The sequence below is a fragment of the Eutrigla gurnardus genome (genome assembly GCF_963514095.1).
Source record: "Eutrigla gurnardus genome assembly, chromosome: 15".
Lineage (NCBI taxonomy): Eukaryota > Metazoa > Chordata > Actinopteri > Perciformes > Triglidae > Eutrigla > Eutrigla gurnardus.
In genome coordinates, this window is record NC_139938.1 from 18,634,253 (window position 1) to 18,653,736 (window position 19,484).

Sequence of the window (19,484 nt, forward strand, 5' to 3'; positions counted from 1 at the left end):
TACCATACACGCATACGGATGATTTTAATGTAAAAGTCTCCCGCTCTCAATCCCGTTCTCAATAAAGAGACGTTTGTCTCCGCGGCGTCGTCTCGTCGCACAACAAGTTCAACATTAGCGATTCAGCGTGGAGTCACGCTTGAAAGGGCACACGGGGTGAGTCAGCTGGTGTTCGCCAATTAATATGGAGCCCGAGTCGGGCGAGAGTAAGCGAAAGGCCGATGTGACGGGGGATGAATGAAGGATGGTCCAACTTTGTTACAGTTCCAGGGGACGCTCCGAGCTCATCCCAAAACAATATCCGCAGTCAGGAAGGCGGGTCTCATGTTCTGGCCGCACTGCGGCCACCGATTTGGCACTAGGAGGCGTTACCGCGGTGCGGCGGGTCAGATTCATCACACCGGTTGAAGCGAGGGAGGTTTGTGTTTGTGGCGTCTGTGTTTGTTCGGTAAATGAAAGCACATCTTGAGACCTGATGGATGCTCCTCTCCTCCTCCTCCTCCTCCTCCTCCTCCTCCTGGATGCTCTGAACCTTCATCTGAAGGCCGTTAGAGAAAGTTCAGACAAGACAAGACATTTGCAAATGATTCCAACATAAGGGGCGACCCATATATACATGTTGGTTGTCTCAAGATGACTTTTTCTCTATTAATAAAAAAAAATATTTAAAATTTTGTGGCAATCCATCAACAGCTGTAGCGTAAAAGTAGAAAATAGAGCTATTTTACTCTGAACTTGCTGAAACCTGATAGAGAAATGCGAGAAAATCCCGTTATTGCACGGGTCTTAAAGGAGGAATCCACCACATAATGTCGGCTTGTTTACTTCCCGACTTCTCTGTAAAAACAAAGTGCAGGGACCAAACGATTCGCACACACACACACACACACACACACACACACACACACACACACACACACACACACACACACACACAGGTCTATATTTATAAACATATGTCTGTATATAAACATATATATATATATATATTTATATGTTTATATAGACATGAGTAACAGTGTGTGCTTCACAACAAGTATCTAACGTCCAGTTTCAAACGTGTGGCCCTTTAAAGTCAGTCATCAGGAGATCCCCGACAGAGGCCCCTTTGTGCGCGCTCTCATCTTCTGTGTGATGATGTACAGCATGTTCTGTACAGTCCCGGCGGCTCTTTTCATGTACATCACACCTCCAGTTATCTATTGAGAACGTCCACCGATCCCCGACAGCATAATGAAAATTTCCCAGAACCGGGGGGTGTTCTATTTCACGCATGAGTAGCCGCCGTGGGATTGAGCAAATGTTTTTGGTGTGTCTTTTTGTAGAGGAGAATAATTGGTCTGGATTTAATCTAAACAGGCCTCTAGACTGTTAATTAGAAATGTTCATTATTTAGTCTTAAAGCCGTGGAACAAACTGAACAACCTCCTCTCTTTGTTTTTCTCTGCCTTGTTTTCTTGCCTTTTCTATCATTTCACAAAAAAAGAGAAAAGAGATAATTAGAGGAGAAGATGGGATCTTTTTTTACTCTCCTCTCACGATCACGCCACTCCTCCCCAAATCTGATTTGTTTGCTCATGAAGCACCAGGAGGCGTTTTGCATCCACATGAGTCATGGATGCAAATCAACATTTCCATGGTGGCGTTTTCATTTTGTTGTTGTTGTTGTTGTTGTTGTTGTTGTTGTTGTTGTTGTTGTTGTTGTTGTTGTTGTTGTTCTGAAGCTTAGCTGGGCAGATGAACTCAAACAGCCCAAGATATGCATCTAAATCCTCTCACGCAAGTTTGGGTGGCTACACCTAATCATTGTTTCAACAGCCTTAAAATAAGAAAATAATTATTAATGCATTTAAATAAATAAAATAAATAATAAATAAAATAAATAAATAATAAGGAAAATAATTAATTAAAATAACGGCTTGTTCATGTATCATGTATTAAGGCCATGGTAATATAACCAAGACTAAGATTCATCCATCTTACTAGCCGTCTGCAATTCATCACAAATCAATCAATCAATTTGAGATCGATCAATTTAAAATGCCGTTTACAAGTTCCTAGAGTTCAAGAAATCTTTAAATATCTGATTTTGGTCCGACAAACTTTTATTTTTTAATTTTCTGTCATTGATTAATCTTTCAGCTTTGCTTGCTCTGACTAAGATGATTATATGGACATTCATTTTAATTTCCTCTGTTTAAATGTTTGAAACACAGTTAATTGCCTCATCATTTTTAGACATTTTTTCTATTTATTTGTTTTCCATCTTTCCTGCAAATCATTTCCCTCAATAATGATCCGTATAAAAGTTTTCCACTGCTTACTTAATTAAAAAAAAGTTCCTGTGAATGAGATTACAGATCTATGCAAATGTTACCATCGTTTACACCAGCGGCTTTGTGTGCCGATATTTGACTATTAAATATGTTCACGTCATCCTCTCGTGTATTAATAAAGTATGGTGGTTCAGCCATTTTTTTTTTCTCGAGCATTTATTCAACCTGTGAGCTGGACGGTTAAATGTTAAAGTCCCGTGGGATAATGATTGGCTCAACGGCTCATTATGTGGTATAATTGTCCTTTTTGTGTGATAATTATGCCATTTAACCTGATTTTAGTGCTACATAAATAACATGTATTGTTGTCTGATTGCTGTGACATATATATTTGCCTTGTTGCCTACGTGTAGGATGTGAATGTTTGGTCTTGTGTGACAGTGATTGCAACATATTAAAATAATAATTAAAAAAAACATGAACATAAACGGTTGAGGCAGTTGCTTGCCTTCCCCTGTGGTGTCAATGGTGTCGTGTTGCAATGGTGCAGTTATTGCAAAAGCTCTAACTTGGGTATCACAGTGTTGAAATGGATGATGCATCACACAGGAAACAGTGTAAGTAAGGAAATATATGGAATATAAAAACACAAAAAATACCATAATCAGGGCTGCAGAAAAGGCAAATTTCCCCTGAGAATCAAGTCAATCTGCTGCACTGCAAAAAGCTCGATTGAGATTTTGACTGAAACATTCATTAAAGTTCATTAAACAACGTGGTCTCTCCTTGTCTCTGTAGAAAAGGACTACAGCAGCCTCTGTGAGCGGCAGCCAATCGGACGCTTGCTGTTCCGGCAGTTCTGTGAGACTCGACCCGAACTGAGACGCTGCGTCAAGTTCCTGGACGCCGTGGTAAGAAATGTGTCTTCTTCCTGTGTGTTGTGTTTGAGATGGAGAGAGTTTTGTCTCAAATGCCCTTTTGCTTGATTACTAGCATGGATAGACAAAAGGGAATGTGGAAAAAAGGGAAAAGAAAAGTGTGTGTGTCTCAAGGACTTTTCTTGTTTCTTTCTACCTCGACACGCATCTCAAGTCCTGGTCATGGAAGGACAGGGAGGGAGGGTTGTGGGTGTTTTCTTCCCACTTGAAAATCATCTTCAACTTACGCAGCGGTGAGAAGGAGGGATGCAGGTGTCAGATACAAAAGTAGGCAGTAAAGGTAGAGGGGCGTCGGATAGGTCAGTGGTAGAGTTGGTGCCCCGTGTGAGGCTGAGTCCTCACTGCAGCGGGTCCGGGTTCGAATCGACCGGCTGCCCTTTCTGCATGGCATCCCCACCTCTCTCCCCCTCTTTCACGCTCACACTGTCCTATCAATAAAACGGCAAACAAGGGCAAAGACATAACTAAGAAAATAGTAAAAAATAAGAAAAAAGGTGGATGAAAAGATGGCGAAGGACAACTTCACTGGATTCAAAAGTAACAAAGTGATGTTTTCCTTGAAAATAAAAAGGTCAACAGGTAAAGAATATAAAAATGAATGAAATCATGCAGGTTCACCAGAAAGACTCCAGCTGGGCCTTCGTCGTCACCTTTGACCTGCACAAGCGGAGACCCTGCTTCAGTAAAATGAGAGGTTTTCTAAAGGGAGCCTGGTGCTCGGAAACACCGCAAAACCACTTTCGTCCATAGGGACCGCTGGCAGTAGTAGCTCGTAGTAGTCAAAGACAGATATCTGAAAATGATAAGGTAAGTAGGGAAATATGTCTTTTTTATGATTTGAGTGCAGTGACCCTTTAAACAACTGTAAACCGGTGACTCGGTTCTCCTTTAGGACATCTGACGCATGAGGTTTAATTAAACTGAAATGCCTCTAACACTGTTGGAGTGAGGAGGAGGAGGAGGAGGAGGAAGTGGAGTTTAATATCTGTTTAATAAAACACAGGAACTCTTGACTTCTGGGGAGAAAACTGCGTCAGACTGTCGACCTCTCTTCTACCTCCCGTGTTGTTTACGTGACGTTGCTTCGACCTCCATCTGTCACAGTGAACGGCTCGCTGCTTCCTCTGCTCGCTGAAGGAATGTTGTTTTATGTGTGTGTGTGTGTGTGTGGTCCCATTGATGCTGTTTTGTCCTTGTTTGAATGCACAGTTGATAAATGATAAACCATCTCCTCCTCATTCACTCTTATGGGCACAAACCAGTGGTGGGAGTGTACAAGTACATTTACCCCAGTCCTGTACAATTTTGAGGTACTTAACTTGAGTATTACCTTGTTGTGCTACTTCATACATCTACCCCACTACATTTATTTTAACATTAGTTGCTAGTTGCTAACTAATCAAGTCAATTATCATTTGTATATGAAGGAATTCACATTAGCTCCACCTTTACAAGTTGCATTAAAGTGATGAATTCATTAATGCATTCCTTATTGTAATGAATTAACATAATTTCTATGATTCTAAATTATTTGTTCATTCTGCGCAATGAGTATTTACTTTTGACACTCAAGTATATGTTGATGCTAGTACTTTTGTCCTTTGTGTTTTCCATTCGAGGATTTACTCATGAAATGCATTAAAAAGCCGATACTGCTGTATCACATTATTTAGGATAAGATGGGACCATTTCCGAATCGAGATATAGTAGAATTATAACCTTCATATATATGTCCATTTAATGCGTAGTTCTTGTCATTTTTATTGTTTGTCTTTCTGTTTTTTTTCCTGTTAAAGGAAGAGATAAATAAAACATGCTGATGTTTTATTGTGCTATAGAGCAATGGATGCAAACTACAGCTGAGGCTGATGGGACTGCCATTATTTGATGGCCAATATGAGCATGAATCCTTAGCAATACATCCATACGGCGTTAAGACATTTTTTAGGGTGCATCTTCTGGGCACCACGAACATCTGTACCAACGTGCACCAAACCATCCAGCAGATGTAGATACATTTCACTGAACAAGAGAACATTTCATTGGACTCTAAAAAACATTAGGTTTCATCCTCTGGGGACCATGAATGTCTGTCCAATCCCATCCGTCCATATATCCACCAAATATAATACAGATTTTCTGATTATTATTCAAATTTCTATTCAAATAGTTGAGATTGGACAATATCATAATTATGGAGGGAGAATCATTTTACTTGAGGTGATTCTGTTTCCCGTCTCTGATGCGTGGGATGATGGATCTGTAGCTCGTTGACGATGAAGACCTGGGCCGTCTCTTCATCTCGGCTCCAGTCTGACTGACCAGCTTTACAGCGTTCGGGTGTCCGGCGGATACGACTCAAACGCACCAAGCAATTATGTTCTCTTTTACCCCCACAACCGCTTCCCGTCTCTTCTGTGAAAACTCTGAGCGAGGGAAACGGAGACGGAGACGGGAAAATGAGATTTGAACCATCTCCGCTGTCACTTAGCGTTACTTTACTGCGAGACGAGGGGGGGGGGGAGCACTTTGGAGTTTTTTCCAGGCAGGCTCGGTTTACTGCAAGTCACTCAGAGGGATGGTGGATGTGAAGATGCAATCAGCTCGTGTGCTGCAGGATGTGGAACAGGCCACCAAAACGCCCCTTAGATTGGGGGTTTTCGGAAGTCGGGGCCTTCAGTCGGGTACACAGTCATTCAGCAGTCTTTCAATATGATTGCTTATTGACTTTCATCAATCTGGTGTGATCTGATTGTGCCAAAATGTCAGTCTAAATTAAAGTTGTTAAACTAACTGAAAGTTTGTTTTGCAAGTGATTTTTCACAGCCTTCATTCTTATTGTGGAGCTGATTTTACAGCGTATTTAAAACTCCAGCTTTACACAGCGTTTATACAATTGGATGACGTCCACGGGTGATTGTGAATGAGCCAGATTTGGACAAATTAAGACGATTAAGACAGAGCTGTCGTCGGCTTCTGGCCTCTTATTTATCTTGATTGTGTTTCCCTGCAGGCGGAGTACGAGGTGACTCCGGACGAGAAGAGGAAGGAGTGCTGCCAGGAGCTCATCGACAAATACTTCAATCCAAAGGTAGCTGCTGCTTTCAGGGACCTTTGTCTGTTTCACTGTGTTCTGTGATTATCAGCCTGGCCGGGGAGGAGAATTCTGTGTCTCTGCATGCTTTGGTTTCTCACCTGCATCTGTGTTTAACTGCGTGCACACAAGTCTGAACTTGCAGAAGTCAGCTAGAGTCAGGAAGATAATGATCAATCTGCTCCGTCTTAAAAACCCAGTTCGTCCGGCTTTGCCTCTCAGAGCTTACCGACAGAGTTGAGTCACTGTTTTAAAGAGAACTTCACCTGTTCTTGTTGCGGTGCAGTCGGAGGACCATGTGCCTGAGGTGGAGGAGGCCATGATGGCTCAGTGTGCCGAGAGGCTGCAGCACGAGGCCTGCAAGGAGCTCTTCAAGGACTGTACCAAGTAAGATCACAGGGGTCTGTTTGTTTTCACCCCTTTGAGACGAGGAATCAGAACCGTCATGTCCGTCGAGTTTGGGTGGAATCAAACAAAAAAAGGAATTTACATTTCATGACACATTACACAAAGGTGAAAGGTGCTTCCATCAGAATGCAGGAAATGAAGAGTGTATGCGTGATTTCCATTCTCTAGACATCAAGCTACCGTAATGCAACATTTCATGAAAAACAAGTGCTGCTGGCCTTTGCAGACCTGAATGTCGGCTCTGTCTCTGCTTCAGGTTTTTTTTTTTGGCAAAGTCTCAAAGTCTTTCAAGTCACAAGGCTCAAGTCCAAATAAAGTCACGAGTCACTTTGATGTTAAAAGGCGACATGGCTCTTTTTTTTTTCTCTTCTCCTTCATCGTTCCGTCATCACATGTACGACTTGCTTTAGTTCAATTCACCTGACTCGAGTCTCACAGGCGCTGCGTTCTGATTGGCCCAGAGGAGGCGACTTGTGTCTAAAATGTTTGGAAATGTGTAGATTATGATGACAATGTTTTGGGAGCATGCATTTTAGTATCCCAGCATGCATAACAAAATGTCCCTCTTAATGAGCGGCGGAGTGATATTCCCTGGGTTTTGCCTCTCAGGCTGTCCTATCTTATTGGTGAAGGTCGTGTGGAGCCTCAGAGGACTGCTTCACCCTCGGACAATCACAACTAAGAAAAAGTGGCACAAAAATACGCAAAGATCAGATCTTGTGAGCAAATGCAGGAAATGAGGAAGTTCGGTGTGTGACAGTTGAGAGCTCTGAGCATGCCGGCTGTTGGAAAATACTGCTGTGATGCAGAGAAAGAAAAAAAATACATTATAAAAATATAGTACGGGATAAGAAATTAGAATATTTGAAGTGAATAAAGAATAAAGAGATAAATAAATACAAGCTGGAAGGAAAAACATTTCAATAACGTCCTTTTTTGATGAGGAAAAGTGGAATTGTTTCGCTCCACAAACGACACTCGTGCATTGAGTAACATCCTCTAACGGCTCTGTTCATGCTTGTTGCGTAGGCGTGAGGCAGCACAGAGGCTACTTTGTTTTTCAAGCCACGTCAAGAACAAGAGTAGTTTACTACGCTGCCGTTCTCCCTGTTAACAATACAAAGCTCACTCTGGCAATTTAGCTTTTTGGCTCTTGAGGGTAGAAGGAGAAGTCTGGTGATATTCTAAATGTTTCTTATTGTTAATCCCTCACATCTCCTATAATAACTACCGTTTTGCCCCTTTTTATTTACTATGTGACCTCCGGGTCAGACAGTGACTGTTTCATATGACAGAAAACACAAGTCAATCCTTCCCTATTAGCTCGTCGCAGAAGATCCCGAAGGGCTCCTTCCTCAGAAGATTATTAAAGCTGAAATGAATCCAAACGCTTGCTTCATTTAAATTTGGGCCGGGTACATTTCTATTCCTTCATCCGACAAATCAAAGTTAGAAACCATATTGTTATTGGTCTTTATTTATTATATTATTATTATTATTATTATTATAAATGAAACTGTTTCAGTATTTGTCCGGGTTGAAATGGTGCAAGATCTGATAAATATCCAAATTCTGAATTTCTTTTGTTGTGACGTTTTTTGGAGTGAAAATGACCTGCGGATTGTGTTGTTTGTCCCCAGATTGATCCACGACTACCTGAGCGTGGCGCCCTTCGCCGACTACCTCGACAGCATGTACTACAACAGGTTCCTCCAGTGGAAATGGCTGGAGAGGTAACGTCCCCGTCTTCATCTCTTGTTCCCTCCTCGGACTGTCTTTCTGCCTCTCTTGTTATGTGCAGGAGCACGATGCATACTTTCATCACACACCTACCACTTAACAGCTCATTTTAAGGCTACATTAGCCTAAAGCTGCACCACAGTACCAGTAACAACATGCTCAGCTAGTTGCCTCATTCCTACCCCCCCCCCCCTCCCTGAGCGTCCTCGGGGGTGAGAACAACGCAATCCATGAACTTCACCATATCACCATTACACGTTTCAAGATAGGCGTTTGAAATTGCTCAACTGAAACGTTTCACAGTGAGGTGACTCTCGGGGCAAGTCCGCCGGTTTAAAGGTTCCCTGAGAAGGATTCCTTATTGGAAGTATGAGCAGAGTGGCGAGGGAGGCACAGCGGGTAATTCTGGTGTCTCGTAAACGTCCTAAACTCCTTCTGTAGACGTACTTTTTTTTAAAAAAGTGACCCGATTCACAAAAAGGCCTTATCTATAAACCGTGAGAAGTTGTGCATGAATGAACATTCCTGACCGTTTCCACATCACCTCATATTATCTTGAACAGGTAAACCGGCCAGAAGAGACGTGCGTTTGATATCAACAACTTTGTTTCATGCATGTTATAGAAAACACGTTTAAGTATAGATAATTGCTAGCCTTTTATAGTAGGAAGTAGGCAACAGTAAAGACATTAAGGCTCCCTCGTGTGGCTCAAATCTGTACTGCAGATAAGAAATTGAGTCCCAGCAACTAACTCACACATTCATGTGAAATTATACATTTACATAGTTTGTAACATAAATAACATCAAGGAGCAGAGACGAGCCGTCGGGCCTGGTGGTTACTATTAAAGGTCTTATGTAAGACTCCGCTCCTATTTTAGGTATATAATAAACTGTGACACAAAAACATTCCCCATTGAAATATATTCAAAACCACAATTTATGGTCCCACGGCAATTAAAGCATAAAATCAACAATTTTATTAGCTTAAAAACTGTGGCTTTTATTTTCCACCAGACATTTTTTTTTTCATATTTGCCCCATGGGGCAAATGTGTGCTATTTCCGTGCTGTCCACTAGGGGCATTGCTGCTGTATTTTGGAGCTTGTGTCAAAATCCCAGACTGTAACAAAAAAAAAATATCCCTAGCATTAAGTACATAGAAAATATTAACACATTGAATTGAAAAGAGGTTTTTAATTAAGTGAGTATTTGGTGAAAGAGAACGAGGCTTATAAGTTATTTTATGGAATGGAATTTTTTAGACATTGGAGCAACTTTGTGTGAGAACATAAAGAAACACGGCAGAATCTCAGACATGTTAATTAGTGGGCGAAGAAATGAATGTGTCATCACAATAATGGTTATTATGAGTGTGATGGGGTTTGTTTACAGACAGAGAAAAGCTCGTCTGCGTCCCATCAGAGACCTCCGACGGTTCCCGGACTCCACCGGGAAACCCTTTAGTGATGCTGTAAACACGCCGGGTGTTTATGATCCGATGGTGTTCTTCACGGATCAGCTGAAACAAGCCACCCGGGGAGGCCGCCGTCCCCGGGGATCCTCCTTTCAGTGACGCAGATACAGATGAACAGGCCTGGACCTGCAGATTAGAGACTTGAATTTTTCACTTCATCCAGTGGGGCTTAAGAGAAGTTTTCATGGAGGAGAATTTCTAATCCTCCAAAACTGCAGAGAAAACATGACAAAAAACTCCATAATTGGAGTTAAAATGTTTTATTGCAGCAGCAAGACAAGGCAATTTTATTTGTATAGCACCTTTAAACAACAGGGTCAAAGTGCTTTACATAAAACATTAAAAGCATTGGAGGAAAAAAAAACATTAGAACAAGCCAATAATAAAAAACAAGAATATCAAGGAATAGAAAATACAGTGGTTCATAGAACGTATTGTTTCCTGAAAGGCAGCAGCAAACAGAAAAGAGACAGACAGAGGAAATGCTTGGGATTTCACAATTACAAGAAATAAAGCAACAAACAAATATTAGATATTCTGTGTTTTAGCGGATCATTATGAACAGAAACCTTTGTTTCAGTTGTTTGACGTAAAAGTGACGCGACTCTCTGAAGGGCTTTTTGACAGATGTGAGAAAAAAAAGGCAGCAAATCAAAGCTGTGATGACGGAGTTTGGGAGTCATTGTGTTCAACGTGGTTCACAAAGTGAGGTTTATTTTTACAAATGAATGACCATTATTCTTCAGTCAACTATTTTAGTCCCTTCAATGAAAACCGTTGACATTTTAATCTTTTGGTCGTCGTCAGATTCAAAATATGGCCTCGTTCCTTCCTTAATTATCACGTGTTACAAGTGTTGTGAATGATTTTCCACCTTTTGTGTCCCGACAGGCAACCGGTGACGAAAAACACATTCCGGCAGTACAGAGTTTTAGGGAAAGGAGGCTTCGGGGAGGTGAGTGCATTCAGGTTTTTACTCCGCACACAAACAGCAGAACGACTCATGAACACGGGAGGAATTCGATATTAATAAGGACACAAATACAATAAAGAGAGTGTCTGTTATTGAGAGACACATGTCCTCTCTCTCCGTAATGGTTTGTGATTGTGGAATCTTGTTTTGTTGAGTTCCTCTGTAAAGAAACTTAAGCTCTCCATTGTATTTGGAGGTTTTAACCAGGAGGCTGCGATCACTGAGCTTCATTCAGCGACCGGTCTCAAGGAGAAAGTACCCTTTAAAAACTAAATACGCAGTTGTTTTGTTTAACAAAGATTTGTATTCACCCCTGTTTTCTTATGTGGGATTTGTTCTCGGGTATGAATAGGATCTACGTAAACGCTGACGCACATGCTGACGTGTACGTGCAGAATTCTTCGTTTACTGCATTTTTCTGTTTAATATATGATTTTTTTTTTTTTTGAGTTTGTAATATTTTTAAGAATTATTTTTGATCAATAACATGTGTTTTATACAGCACTATGATCTTGAAGAAGTTTTCTCGTCAGACTTCTTCACTATTTAGTGACCCTGAAGTCTCACGTCCTTATAAGGGCATGGGGATCGGCAGGGCGTTTTTTTTTTATTTGTTTTTTTATCAAAACACAGGTACAATTTCTGACGTTTAAGAACTTTTTGAAAAAATTTCTGAAGAACACATTTCAGAAAATCCAGAGGAAGATGTTGGTGAACGACTTCCTAAAAGCAAAATCCTAAACAGATGACTGAAATTATCATCTGGTATGATCTCCGCTGGTTTAACAGGAGTTAAAGGAAGGAAAATAATCAACGTAGATGTCAACATGTCAGGCTTTTTGTTTGTTTTTTGTTTGCTTTTTTCTTCCATACCCAACTAGATTCATGTTGTCTTCATGTTTGATATGGGAGAACAGTGGTTCCCAAACACAAAATCCTCAATTTGAATGAAGCGATTTAGCATTTTAAATGTTAAATATCATAGAATTCACTTTCTTTAATTCTATCACTCTTTTGGACTAAACGACCCTCTGGATTCAATGGAAATGTTTGCATTCAACAAACAAAATCCAACTCAATTCTACAAATAGTGTAATACTAACATCTTTAATGTCTGATCTTTATATCACACTGTGAAGAAATGACATTTAAACACAATGTGGCTCTTTTTAAAATACCTTTATATCCAGACGATTCCCTGTGAGCCTTTAATCTGTCAGGGATGAAATATCACGTCATGATTATCCCGATAATCCCAATAACTGGAATTCACCACGATCGACTTCTCGTGAGTGTTTTTTTTTCTCCAGATCAGAGATTAAATCATTTTTCCTCCCATCCCTCACTGCCGTCCTGTGTTACCTTCTGATTGGATCGTTTACAGTCACGGCTTCAGTGTTTTCTCAGAAATGTGAAGTCACGGTGATGAAGTCGTCTCTGCTTGATCTTTTTATGTGTAAACATGAGTTCTTATATGCTGCTTTCCCGCCCAGGTGTGTGCGTGTCAGGTGAGGGCCACGGGGAAAATGTACGCCTGCAAGAAGCTGGAGAAGAAGAGGATCAAGAAGAGGAAAGGGGAGTCCATGGCTCTCAACGAGAAGCAGATTCTGGAGAAAGTCAACAGCAGATTTGTCGTAAGTTTCTCATCTTATCTACGTAGATTTCTCTGAATTAACATACGGGAAAAGACAGCTGCTAATAACAACAATACAGATGTAGGCCAGATGTTGGACACGTTCCAAATGTGTCTCCGTTTATTTCCTGTTGGAGTGTGAAGGACGTCAGCTGACAGGAAGTAAACATTGACCCAAGCAGCTGCAATGCAAGTTGCCGTTGAAACGGTGGAAAAGTAAAAAAAACAGGAAACTGCGACTCATGTTTGAAATCAGTTATCAGGCTTTGAAACTAATGATGGAAATGTTTTTGAAATGCTATATGTTGAAATGTGTTTATTTAGGATAAACCCCTTGTTTTCCCAATTTATTACACAATCACTACATCATAATAGAGAAATAAATTTGAAAAAATTGAAGAAAAGAGAGAAAAAACACCAATTAAATGTATCTATACAATGCTAAGCCATTGTTGACAGATTCTTATTTAATTCACAATTTCTCAACATAACACTAAACAAAAGGAACATTTTGCTTAATATAGGTTGCATCCATTTAAATATTTGGAAGAAGATCGAATAATTTCGGCTACTTCCTGCAGTAACTCTGCGGACCCACTAGGGGGTGTTGAAGATCTCTGCTCTCATGAGTAAGATTAGCAGCAGGATAGTGTATATACTTAAAAATATAGAATATCACCAGACATACTCTTTGACATGAAAGTTTCAGAAGCAGTATGTGAAAGTAACACATTCATAGGTAACCATGAGGTGAAAGAGATTAATAGATATTAATATTTGGTTCTCTCCGTACGAGATGTCTGCAACGTTAACAGCCGCGGTAATTAAAAGACAACGCGGAGGTTTGATTGTCTGCCAGACGACTTTCCTTTCAGCTTATTTGATTTGGACTCCGGTCAGTCGGCTGGGTCCCAGCCTCCCAGGGCCGCGCGGAGTCCCTCAGGGTTTCAACGTGGCTTCAGTAATCTTAACACAAACAACCTAATTGCAGAACTTCACTTTTTTTGGATATTTTGGCAGCAGGTTGTGTTTGTGTGGACGTGCAGCATCGTCAGCTTCCTGAATCTCTCTCGTAAAAAAGCAAAAATTCTATAATTTCCTCTTTAAGTGGAAATGTCGTACTTATCGTCATGGTAACCGCCCAGAGTCATCCAGTTTACCGGGAAGCTGAACTACAGCATGTTCGCTTGATGCATTTGTGTTGTCTCTGCAGGTGAGTTTAGCGTACGCCTACGAGACCAAGGACGCCCTCTGCCTCGTGTTGACCCTCATGAACGGAGGAGACCTGAAGTTCCACATCTACCACATGGGCGACGCGGGATTCGACGAGACGAGGGCCGTCTTCTACTCGGCGGAGATCTGCTGCGGTCTGGAGGACCTGCACCGGGAACGCATCGTCTACAGGTCGGCATCTTCCAAAACCTTTTTGGAAACGTGTTCTGTCTCGTCCTTATCTGTGTTCTCACTCTCCTCTCTGGTTCTCCGTCACACAGGGATCTAAAACCGGAGAACATCCTGCTGGACGACCACGGTGAGTAGAAGCTCACATTCAAACACGTGAAATGAGATGTCAGAGGGTCAGAAGGTCAGCATTTCTGTGACCTCTCTGTGGGTTGTTGGGAGGTGCATCATCACAGGAAGTAAGGTCATTGTGGCCTTAAAAGCCTCGCCACCACCATTTAGTGTCAAGCACCTCCCTGGATTTAATACAGAATTATGAGATTTCACTAGAGGTAGTGAACCACTAGAGGGCGCTACGCTTCCAGCAGAAAAACCAAAGGCTTTCTGAAAAAGTGTCTGATGAAGAGTTCAATCACACACAGGACAATTGGACCTAATTAAGAAAATAAACCCTCACACACTCATAAAATGAGTATTTTGAGCTTGTGTTATAACATAAAATGAGATATAAAAATACCATAAAATAAAAGTTGACCATTATCGGCTTGGGAATAAAACCAGAGTTTCTCCTTAGAATAAGATACAAAACCGTATTGACAAAAATCTGACCTATATACACTGTTAAAGTTGAAAATAAATAAAGTTGAATGAAGTTTGGCCTATTTAAATGCATCAGTCATCACTTTAGACCAGCTGCAATGATTTACATTGTGTGTCCCAATTACCCAGGTGAGATTAATTCATGCATAACATTTGTTTGGCGCTATTGAAATACAAGACATTTGCAGATTATTCCAACTTTATGACCTCGGCTTTCTTCCACCTTCATGACATTTGCATGTGTTTGTGTCTTTAGGCCACATCAGGATCTCAGACCTGGGTTTGGCGGTTTACGTTTCAGAGGAACAGACCATCAAGGGTCGGGTGGGAACAGTAGGATACATGGGTGAGTAGGCAGTCTCACTTTCTTTCACCTTCATCTGAAAACAGATGCTCACTCTGCTGCTGCCCTCCCGTCTCTCCTGCAGCTCCGGAGGTGGTGAAAAACGAACGCTACACCTTCAGCCCCGACTGGTGGGCGTTGGGCTGCCTGCTGTACGAGATGATCGAGGGCCAGTCTCCCTTCCAGCAGAGGAAGAAGAAGATCAAGCGGGAGGAAGTGGAGCGGCTGGTGCGGGAGGTGGAGGAGGAATATTCTGGCAAGTTCTCAGAGGACGCCAAGTCCCTCTGTAAAATGGTGGGTGGCTGTTGGATGGATTCAAAAACTCTCTGTATATCGTCTACCGGCTTTACCTCTTTGTTTTAAAAAAGACTTCCTGAGAAGTTTGTTTACAAAAAATCGGACACATTTCTGTGCCAAGTTGGTCCATGTCTCATAGCATATCCATACCCCCCCCCCCCCCCCCCCCCCAGCTTCTGGCCAAAGACCCCACAGAGAGGCTGGGCTGCCAGGGAGGAGGAGCCTCCGAGGTCAAAGCCCACTCCATCTTCCGCTCCATCAACTTCAAACGTCTGGAGGCCGGCATGCTGCAGACGCCCTTCATTCCTGACGTGAGTCAGCAACAAATATCAGGAGTCCTCCGAAAGAAAACACTTAACATAGAAGATTTTAATATAAAAAGAAACATATTTATACAATTTAAATGTGTTTCTGGGTTTAGTGTATTTTCTGTTCTCAGCTTGTAGCATTAGTGATAGCACAACTGTAGCATGTAGCATTAATGATGCGATATCACGTCATGTATCAGTAACTACTGACGTTAGTCATATATCGGTGAGATTCATAACCTCAATAAGGCAACGCAATTTTATTTGTATAGCACTTTTCAACAACAGGGCAATTCAAAGTGCTTTACATGAAACATTAAAAACATTGGAGAAAGACAAAAACATTAAAACAAGCCAATAATAAAATAAAGTTTAACATTTAAAAATAAAAAAAAATAAAAAATTAATTAATTAAATAAAATTATAAATAAATAATAATAAATGTAAAATGTGTGTGCGTTTGCAGCCACAGGCCATCTACTGTAAAGACGTGCTGGACATCGAGCAGTTCTCCACCGTGAAAGGAGTGGAGCTGGAGCCCAAAGACGAGTCTTTCTACAGCAAAGTGTCCACCGGCAGCGTCTCCATTCCCTGGCAGGACGAGGTGAGACTTCATCAAACACATGGAAGACGATGTCATGCGTTCACCGAGTCACCTGCCTCCTCTTCTACAGTTTGTGTGTCTGAACTCAGTTTTCTCCTGCAGATGATCGAGACGGAGTGTTTTGCAGAGCTCAATGTTTTCCATCAGGACGGGACCGTTCCTCCGGACCTGGACTGGAGAGGACAGCCGTCTCCTCCGCCGAAACAGGGACTCCTGCAGCGGCTGTTTGGCCGACAGGTGAGTGGACTCCTCGATGACATCACAACTAACCAGTCAGTGATGTAGAAACTTTAATCCACCCAGGAAATCAGACTTTTCAGTGAAATAGGACATTTTATGTCCAGCAGTTAAACTTAAATAAATAATATTTAAATATTCTGTTTTTTTGTTTTTTATGAGGGAAAATTTTCAGATTTTTCTAACCAAGTAAAATTTGTTGTGTTATTTAAATTCATTTTATTCTATTTAATTAATACTCCAAACAGAATATTTATATTTATATATTTTATATATTATGTATTTATAAAAAATATATATTTTTTTTTACAATACTTCAAATATTTGTATAGACACAAAAAACATGGTAAACATGAGTAAGCGCAAATACTCTCAAGATGACACTCTGCTCTCCGACTCCCCCTACAGGACTGCTGTGGTAACTGCAGTGACAGTGACGAGGAGCCCACCAGGCTGTGACAAACACACACACACACACACACACACACACACACTCACACGCAGGATCTCATTTGTTTACAACTTTTGCACATTTGTATTTTTAACATAGTACTATCCCTAAATGTCAGAATGTATATTTTCAGCATAGCCATAACGTTTAATGTTATTTAAAAAGTTGTGAAATATCGATGCGTTTCAAACGAGGAGACAAGATGGACGAACACATTTGCTTTAGTTTTGTACATTTTAGTAGTATTTTTTTTTGGGGGGGGGGGGGGGTCCAGGGAGGGCTTTGCTTTCACATTCATCCACCTTACACCTGATCTGGGGTCTGCTAGTGGCTGCTGAGCAGCGCCACTGGAACAATCGCCTGCTGTAAAAGTGCCTTGCTGGAGGGCACTGTGACAGTGGTTACTGAAGGGGTCTCTTCCCCCCCCCCCCCCCCCTCCACAGGGAATCAAACCAGTGACTTTCAGCTCATGAACTGTGACCACTTTTCTTCTTCTGCCCTCCATTCTGCTGTCAACGACCTCACAGCTCTTTTTCTTCTCATTCTTTTAAAAGTGGGATTTTTTTTCTCCCCCTTGTTTTTTTTTTTGTAATTTTGAAATGATGACGCCATGACCATGTCAACATCTGCAGATATTTTAATATATTTTTTTTTTAATTTGAATTTTTTTGTTGTTTTTGAGACAATCGACTTGTTGTGTCAGTGCGGCTCCAGTTACTCTTGTCAGTTGTAAAGTCTGTAAAGATTCAGTTATTTCAGATGAAACCGGTTTAAATTTAAGTGAATCACTTCCAGGCTCTGATTAAACAAGTCGCTTTAAACAACAAGCTATGAAATTTGGTCAATTTAATAGTGGAGTCAAACTTGTACGTTTCCTAAGTGGAGTTAGTTCTGTTAAACTCATAAAAAGAATCCTAACTGCTTCATTCATTGTTTGCTTGTCATTGGAAACGTTATTTTGTTAAACTGTCTGCAGAATGTGAGTCATTTCCGTTCTTATTAGAGAATCACACAGGTTTGTTTTTCCACTCGTCTCTCAGGGTTTCTATAGAATCTTTTCCTTTTTGCTGATTTTATTCACTGTTTTCTTATTTCTGTCTTTTTCATGAGTGCACGGTCGGATGATTTTCCAGTGTTTACCCCCCCCCCATCCACTAGACCCTTTTATTTTACAATGCAAGAAAAAAAAGTCAAACTTGTTTTCTCGTCCCGTTTAAAAAGACGACAACGTCGACAAGAGTAACTGAAGCTGTTCGCCTCAGCTGGTACTGTTGCAAGTCAACGGCTTCCTTAAAGAACATCTGGTTTTTAAGCTATTAAAATGAAATACCTCTGAATGTATGGTTATTATTTCTGATATGTGAGGACGACAGAAACCAGACGTTTTTGTCCTGCTGTTAGATATGATATTAAAAAATCACACAGCGGTGAATTCAGAAATGGAGCTCATCCCTGTGTGTAAATATCAACACCACAATACGATCGTGAAGTTTCAGCTGTTTTTATCAAACACACATGATGGCAAACCACATTAAAGGGTTACAAAATAAAACAACCTTTTCCATCCTCCAAATTCATCTTATCTCCCCTGTCGATGTTTTTTATTGGCCGAGGTGTTCAGCATGCATTCAACCAAAATAATGAAACTACCAATCATGTTCAACAAAGACATTAAATCCTTTAATGATGATTAAAATTGCTGCCAGCTCTCAAAAGTCATCCTATTTTTTTTTTTCTGGTGTTTTGGTGATGAAGTTTCTTTGTAAATCTGTCAGAATTCTCCTGTTATTTTCTTTTGTTCGGCCACAGAGTCGTAGACTAGTTCCTTCATTGAAGCGTTTCTAACATCACCATGGAAACCAGTTTCCATCCGTAGAAGATCAAAGATGACAGTGCTCCCCGTCCGCTGTGCCTTTTCTCTCCGAAGGTACTCCCGCCTCTTTTTTTATACATCCTGTATGCGTCCATGCAAAGCCTGCTGCCGCGTCCACTTCCTGTCTGTGGGTTTGTCGTCGCCAACGAGGACAACAAGACTGAAAGACACTCAAAGACTCTCCCTGACCTCTGAACTCTGGAGGCCCTGCAGAGGTTTTATAAAAAAGACTCGAGAGCTCGCTAGCATCCCTCCATGGACGTTTGGAAATCAGAACTGCTGTGCTTCGTCTCTCTGCTGTCAGATCGCCTCTGTCCTTTGTGTTGAGGATGCACTGTAATCTGCCTTAAAGGATAATTCCACTTTATTACAACGTTGGGTGTCGTTTTTTTGTCTGCTTGTGTGTCATTGTTCTTATTGTTCTAGTTGGAGTTCATTCTGTTCTTAAAGGTTGGGCTCAGTTCTTCTGTTCTTACAAAAAACAAAAACAATCTTTCTTCTCTGCAGCGCTTTGATTGGCTGTTAAACACCACAGGAAGTGGTAACGAGCCCCGCTAAAATAAAACAACAAACTTCCAGTTTGAGCTACACATATGACACGATGAATACAGAATCAAACTAAAGTGATTTTTTCAGTCGAAGGCAATACGTAAATGTAATTTTTGGTTATTTAACGATAGATTTGTGAAGATGGTTAAAAAAAAAATGTCAAATAGGCCTTAAATATTTTTGTTTAAATGCTCCAAATATTTCCATCCTGGTTAATCCTCAAGTTTCTTTACTTGTTGCATTTATTATTTTTCTTCTGAGGACACTGATGTACTTTCACCT

General features: G+C 41.0%; 1 protein-coding gene across 1 annotated transcript in view; it reads left to right on the forward strand.

Annotated features, from left to right (window-relative positions):
* Positions 1–19,020, forward strand: part of grk6 (G protein-coupled receptor kinase 6) — a 30,726-nt gene extending 11,706 nt beyond the window's left edge. Inside the window, exons 3-16 of the mRNA XM_084029161.1 lie at positions 3,075–3,187; positions 6,228–6,305; positions 6,595–6,695; positions 8,357–8,449; positions 10,825–10,888; positions 12,400–12,540; positions 13,753–13,943; positions 14,033–14,070; positions 14,797–14,886; positions 14,969–15,177; positions 15,354–15,491; positions 15,955–16,092; positions 16,195–16,329; positions 16,738–19,020. Coding sequence (XP_083885287.1) covers positions 3,075–3,187; positions 6,228–6,305; positions 6,595–6,695; positions 8,357–8,449; positions 10,825–10,888; positions 12,400–12,540; positions 13,753–13,943; positions 14,033–14,070; positions 14,797–14,886; positions 14,969–15,177; positions 15,354–15,491; positions 15,955–16,092; positions 16,195–16,329; positions 16,738–16,788 — 1,580 coding nt within the window. The 3' untranslated portion in view covers positions 16,789–19,020. The remainder of the gene's footprint in view (positions 1–3,074; positions 3,188–6,227; positions 6,306–6,594; positions 6,696–8,356; positions 8,450–10,824; positions 10,889–12,399; positions 12,541–13,752; positions 13,944–14,032; positions 14,071–14,796; positions 14,887–14,968; positions 15,178–15,353; positions 15,492–15,954; positions 16,093–16,194; positions 16,330–16,737) is intronic.
* Positions 19,021–19,484: the final 464 nt, after the last annotated feature.